At 38.2% G+C, this 7,150-nt stretch overlaps 1 protein-coding gene across 1 annotated transcript; it reads left to right on the top strand.

Moving 5' to 3' along the window:
* Window positions 1-6,200, top strand: LOC109073253 (toll-like receptor 3). The gene is made up of 5 exons (XM_042716682.1): window positions 1-221; window positions 407-884; window positions 1,386-1,580; window positions 2,100-3,949; window positions 5,891-6,200. The coding sequence occupies exons 2-5, from the start codon at window positions 444-446 to the stop codon at window positions 6,117-6,119; spliced, it is 2,715 nt and encodes a 904-aa protein (XP_042572616.1). The 5' UTR covers window positions 1-221; window positions 407-443; the 3' UTR covers window positions 6,120-6,200.
* The last annotated feature ends 950 nt before the right edge of the window (window positions 6,201-7,150 follow it).

Raw genomic sequence — 7,150 nt, 5'->3', positions numbered from 1 at the left:
ACGAAGTTTGATATCTAGGACACGTCTGCGGGAGAGGATCCGCCTCTTCGTTTGTTTCACTTCTTAAGAAAAGAGGAACTCTTTCTCATTGAAGGTTATTTTCCCCATGCAAAGATTATATAGCTATACAAGAGGACTGTCTTGAGTTGCTTCACACTTGAAACACTTTAACCATGCTGATATTTGAGCTCAACGAAGGAATTTAGATCGTCACAATTCATGTAAGTCCATGATCTCACACGCATTAAAACTCAGTTGCGCAGTTAACGCAGTTGTTAAAAAGTATTATGCAGTTGAATTACTTTTTATTTTGATTAACAGAATTATTTTCTAGCAAATGGCACTGTGTATAAACTGTAAATGAAATATTGTTGTTAGTAATAGGCTACTGTTATGTTCGTTACAGCTTGACTTGAGGAAAAAATAGGAAGGCGGGGAAATATATGGAACTGATGAAGCTCATATTGTTGCCCTTGTTCTGTATGTGTTTCCATGGCCACTGTGCAGGCACTGCATACCCACACAAGTCAAAATGTACAATTGGGAATACCAAAGTAGACTGTAGTCATATGAATCTGGATGCAGTTCCAACGGACTTACCCCAAAATATCACCACATTGGATGTGTCTCACAATAGACTAAAAAATCTGTCTTCTCTGCATTTGTATTCAAATCTGATGAATATAGATGCCAGCTACAACTCTTTAACTGTCATAGAAGAGGATCTATGTCTTTCTCTGCCACACCTGCAAAGTCTTAATATGCAACACAATGAAGTGCATTTGATAAGCGAGAAAGACCTGAAAAACTGCTTTAATTTAATACGACTTGACCTGTCTGACAATAGGCTGAAGCTAAAAGGGGAGCCCTTCTCTGTTCTTAAGGTATGTTTATGAAGACATTTTAGTAATGATTAAATGCAGTAAAAAGTTTGAGGTGGCTTTTTATGTGTTTGTTTACAGTATAATTCAGTTTGGTGCCTCCTAGCTACAGTGTTATCTAGCACTAATATTTACATAGAGGGACAGGCTATTATGATTAATTGTGTGTGTAACCATAGAGACACGATCAGTACTGTCATGAATATGAATGATAATAATTTAATGATATGAATGATAATAATGCATGTGTAACTGAAAACACTGTGTGCAGCCTCATTGGTTTGTTCACAATTAACACGCTCTGTCCCTTTCTCTGTTGCCTGTTCATATGAGAGAAGAAGAGATTTAAACCTTGTTTTCATACTGGTAAAACTCTGACTAACAGTGAAAAGCCAATAACTGATTCGTGCTGTGGCCTCTAACCAGAATAAACTTTTTTTTTTTTTTTTGTCTGTTATGGTCTTATAGATGATACATTTCATTAACATTTTCCTCTCTATGTAGAGTTTGACGTGGTTGGATGTATCTCGTAACACACTTAAATCGGCCAAACTGGGCACACAACCTCAGCTGCCAAACCTGGTGACCCTTGTTCTCTCTGGAAATGAAATTTCTGTACTGCAAAAAAACGACTTCTCATTCCTCAGCAATTCCTCTGCATTTCGGGTTCTGATACTCTCGTCTCTGTCTCTTAAAAAGGTAAGAGGAACAGAATGTGACACATGTCAGGTTACTTTCACTGAAAGCACATGAGTATCTATATATAAAACCCCTTCAGAATTTCAGACACTTCCATGCATGTTTGCCACAGTGTGTGTTTACTCACATCTAACCTTATCTTTCTTGGAAAGCTGTTTGGACTACATTTCTATTTTTGGTGCTCAGACAATTGGACTTTGCTGTGATGTTTTTTTGTGAAATAATATTGAATAACTTTTTACTCTGATTACTGACATGACCTGAAAACATCATGCTAATTTATGAAATGTAGTATTGTCAGGTGCTTTTTTAGCATTAGATTAACAAACAAATTCAACTTGAACTAAACCTAAGGGACAGTCAATTAAGTTATTATCTACAATAATTTGTAGATCGAGTATAACTTTGCATGTGAACCAACACAATGCTATAATGTGTAGTTTCTTAAACCTGGTTTAGCTCTGTCGTTCTCACTCCAACAAACCTTTTTCTTCTTTTTCAATTGTTTTGTTAACCTAGGTAGAGAATGGCTGTTTCCAGACTATTGCTAGACTTTCTGACTTAGTGCTGGACTACAGCAAGATCAGCCTTCAGTTTATCCCCAGTCTTTGTGAAGAGCTTGCTGGCACAGCTTTGCGAAACCTTTCCCTTAAGAACACTCAACAGGTCACCCTCTCAAACACAACTTTCCAAGGTCTAGACAAGACTAACATCACAGTGCTCGACCTCAGCAGCAACTCAATGACGAAGATTGGTGATGGCACCTTTCAGTGGTTTCCCAGACTGGAAAGTTTATCCCTGGAGCATAACTCCCTTAAACAACTAACTAAGGACACCTTCCTTGGATTGGGAAACCTGAGACAGCTTAACCTGCAGAAAGCACTGATTAAAAGTCATAGTTCGTCTTTACCAGTTATTGAAGACTTCTCTTTCCACCATTTAGTCCAATTAGAGCATCTATGCATGGCAAATACTGCATTCCGAGAGATAACTGAACATATCTTTTCTGGGCTTCTGCACCTGAAGACACTGGACTTGAGTTGGAGCATCACAGGGTTGAAGACAGTCACGAACACAACATTTGCTTCTTTGCAAGAATCTCCACAGCTTCAGACTCTTAATCTTACTGCCATGGGTATCAACAAGTTGGCGCCTCGGGCCTTTTCAAGTTTGGGCAACCTCACTACACTCCTACTTAGTCACAATTTCATTAATCAGCAGCTGAAAGGAGATGAGTTAGAGGGCCTTTCTAACATTAAAGAGATTGACATGTCTTTAAACCAGCAAAGTATTTCCCTTACCAATACGTCATTCATCCATGTCCCTACATTAAGGACTCTAAAGCTTGGCCGTGCCTTAAAAGGTACCCTAGATATGGAACCTTCTCCGTTTAGGCCACTTGTCAACCTCACAATTCTAGATCTCAGTAATAACAATATTGCAAACATAAATGCTGGCTTGCTGAAAGGATTGTACCATCTGAAGGTACTGAAAATGCAGCACAACAACTTGGCTAGGTTGTGGAAGACGGCCAACCCTGGTGGTCCAGTGTTGTTCCTCAAGGATGCCACAAAACTGTCTGTTCTGAATCTGGATTACAATGGTTTAGATGAGATTCCACTTAATGCTTTGCGCGGCTTCTTTGAGTTACAGGAGCTAAGTCTCCGTGGTAATCTCTTGGATCAGCTGCATGCCTCTGTTTTTGATGACCTACAGACTTTAAAGTATTTGCATCTTCAAAAGAACCTTATAACATCTGTTCAACGGGTCACGTTTGGTGTGCCACTTTCCAACCTGACAGATCTCTACATGGACCACAACCCCTTTGACTGCACCTGCGAGAGCATCCTGTGGTTCTCTGAGTGGCTTAACTCCACCAATGTCAGCGTTCCTGGGTTCCCTCAAAGTTATATGTGTAACACCCCAAATGCCTACTTTAACCGCTCTGTTATGGACTTTGACCCATTGTCCTGCAAGGATATGACACCTTTTAAGGCCCTGTACATTTTGAGTAGCACAGCAGTGTTGATGTTGTTATTCACAGCTTTCCTGCTACACTTCCAAGGATGGAGAATCCAGTTCTTCTGGAGCATAATGGTGAACCGTATGCTGGGGTCACTGAAGGATGAAAGCATTACTGAGGGTAGATATGCATATGATGCATATATCATCCACAGTGCTGAGGACAGACCATGGGTGGAACGAAGCTTGCTTCCCCTAGAAGATGAAAAATTCAATTTTTTTCTTGAAGACAGAGATGCAGTACCTGGCTTTTCTCAACTTGACACCATTGTTGAAAACATGGGACAATCCAGGAAAATAATTTTTGTCATTACAGAAATGCTTCTGAAGGATCCTTGGTGTAGGCGGTAAGTAAAATTGTCCTTATTATCTATAACTGATTCAAAAAGCTATCTACTAATATATGTTGTGACCAGTGCAAACCACTGACCAGTCTAGATTCTTTAAGGCAGGGGTTCCCAAACTTCTTAGCCCGCGACCCCCATGATAAATGCACTGCTGCCCCGCGACCCCGCACCTCCCCCATCCCACCTCAACAACCCCTCCTGTCGCGTGAAATGTACAGCAAATCGATTTTATGCCCAGTCTCAAAGCACACAAAGTTATATTTTATTGTTCTACGTGCAAAATCAGTGTTACAATTCTGCATGAGCCGTTCGATATCCACCTGTTCTCTCTCGGAAAGTAACTGTGCAGCTATGTTGGGTTGAACTCGGTCATTATTCTGCCATCAGGAACCAGTCAAGTAGTTCTGAGCGGCTCACACACACACGCTCATGTTAATCCGACGGTCAACGTGTCAGAAACACTAATTACTCGGTAAAGCATTTCTGTGTCATGCTGAATAATTCTTCCTCATTTCTCTCAGTGTCACACATATAATGCAATATCAATGTCAGGTTTACACATTAAAACGATGCCCCTCATTTACAACAAACATTTCAATGTCATAATGTCATAATATCTTGAAGCTACTTGTGTTTGTGTGCATTTATAACACTACAATAAAATATAACATAATATAAATGTGCTTGCATTAGATATTAAGTGTGCATAAAGCTGAAAAATGCAATGCCAAAGATGCATTTATCAAGTTAAAGCTTTGAAAATATGAATGGTTCATAAAATGCAAACATATCTGCAATGCACCCGCTTTGGATAAAAGCGTCTGCTAAATGATTAAATGCACCCATCCAGATTCAGTATTTATGTATACAATAAATGCTAAACTAACTTGATTGTGATTGACGCTGACGTAATCTCGTAATGTCTGAGACAAAATTACAAATTGAATTAATATATATATATATATTTTATATTTTTTTATTTGTATCAGACTTTTCTGCAAACACCATTTAACAAGTATTGAATTAACCCTTTCACATGTAAATTTAAAATACCCCCCCCCCCCAACAGAGCTGAATGAATGATGATCTGCTTTTATGTCATTTTTCCTTTTTTATTCAAAATATTCACAAATTTGTTCGATTTTGTTGTTTAAACACCTTTATAACGATCGCGTTAGTTGAGCTGTATGCACGATGGGTGCCGCCATCTTAGTTTGTGCCGCAGACGCAGTTCAGAGAATCGGATCTATTGGATTTACAACACGTGAATTCATCCACTTCTCCCGAAATACATAAAAGTAAGTGGCTGGTGAACTGGGAGAATAATAGAGTAAAGTTTAAAGCTACTTACACAATGTGTATCTTATATGAATAAAACGTGTCTAATTATAATGGAAAGGATTATAATTGCCTCTTCCTTTGACATCAGTGTGTATTTTACAAACTCTAAATGTATTGTTTTTTTTTTAGTACTTATATGTCTGAAACCTAAAATAAACATTATGTGGTTGAAAAACTGAAAAGTTGTGATGACAGCTCTGAGCGCGCCTGTCTCTGGCTCAGCACCAGCCAACGCGGGAGAGCACATTTGAATTTCACATCATGCACTGACCGGTGTGATCGTACACTCCAGGGACCAGCCTAGACTGATCACACCGGTGTGATCGTACGTGCGAAAGGGTTAAATTAATTGCAACAAAAATATATAGGGCCTATATATTTTTTCCACGTTTTTTTAAAGAAATCATCTCGCGACCCCTGCACCGGGGTCTCGGGGGGTCGCGGCCCCCACTTTGGGAACACAGCTTTAAGGTGTACATTCAGATCCTCAAAAAAACACCTTCACCAAATGCATGCTTCCTTTTCTGGAATTTACTGAAATGCACAGGTGGTTTACCCAATTCGAGAAGTATTTACACTTTCTCCTTCTCCTACTTTCAGATTCAAAGCCCATCATGCACTTCACCAGGTAATGGAGGACAATCGTGACTCACTGATTCTGATTTTTTTGCAAGATGTAACTGATTACAATCTGAACCGTTCTCTGTATCTTCGTCGTGGCATGTTGAAACCTCACTGTGTCCTCAACTGGCCTTTACACAGGGAACGAATCCCAGCTTTCCATCAGAAACTCTGCTCAGCACTAACTTCTACCAACAGGGTCAACTAGAATTTTTTTTTTTCATATAAAAAGCTTGTTTAATTTGTGCTAGGTCCTCAATATTTGTACTAAAATCCTACTTGCATTCTCTGTTTTTTGTGCTAGGTCCTCAATATTTGTACTAAAATCCTACTTGTGCAAGTGAGATTATAGAGTGCTGCTTCCAAGCAAACACCACTTACAGTACTAGACATGACATCCAATGGCCTTTTAAGGAAAAAGCTAAATGTGCACTCACATGAAAAGTTTCACTATACCTTTTTATCCTCTGTAGTAATCACCATAGAATAATACCATTGCGCCTCCAAACTAGATAAATAGAGCCCACGCAGTTTAAGGTACTAGCGGTTTATATGCTAGCGGTTTATATGCTATACATATACACACACACACACATATATATATATATATATATATATATATATATATATATATATATACTTGTTTAATTTGTGCTAGGTCCTCAATATTTGTACTAAAATCCTACTTGCATTCTCTGTTCAGTGGAGCAGTGTGGGTAAGAAACTTTGGTATTTTCTCTTAGGTACTAATTATTTGAGAAAACATGAGATGTATACTACTTAGTACAAACCTACTTTGCACTTTGTCTGTTTCCTAAAGTCTGTGTTGATGCTAAACGGTGTAAATGTCTTTTGTTTATTTAACCAATTGAAATAGTTTGTACAATGCTGCCATCCAGTGGTCATTTATTTAACAAGATGAAAACTAATAATTTTTTTTTTTTTTTTTTTTACTGTATAGGGGAGACCAGGGCAAGTTGACACCTTTTACGCCACTTAATATTTCTTAGCATCGGTTTTTATTTTTTAAGTCTAATGAACATATGGAGATATTGCCATATGTGACAAGTTTCCCATGTGATAACTAGTCTTGGTCTCCCATATAATGTATAAAAATAAAAAAATAAAAAAGCATTACTAAAATATCAGCGCTACAAGAAGTCTTTATGATTTATTCATTTTCATGCAACATTAAATGAAAATTGTGATCAAATTGTTTGGTTTTTCTTCTTTTATTCT

This window comes from Cyprinus carpio, chromosome B1 (genome assembly GCF_018340385.1).
Source record: "Cyprinus carpio isolate SPL01 chromosome B1, ASM1834038v1, whole genome shotgun sequence".
NCBI classification, from domain to species: Eukaryota; Metazoa; Chordata; class Actinopteri; order Cypriniformes; family Cyprinidae; genus Cyprinus; species Cyprinus carpio.
Note: the sequence above shows the minus strand (reverse complement) of the source record. Positions and strands in the feature narration are given on the sequence as shown.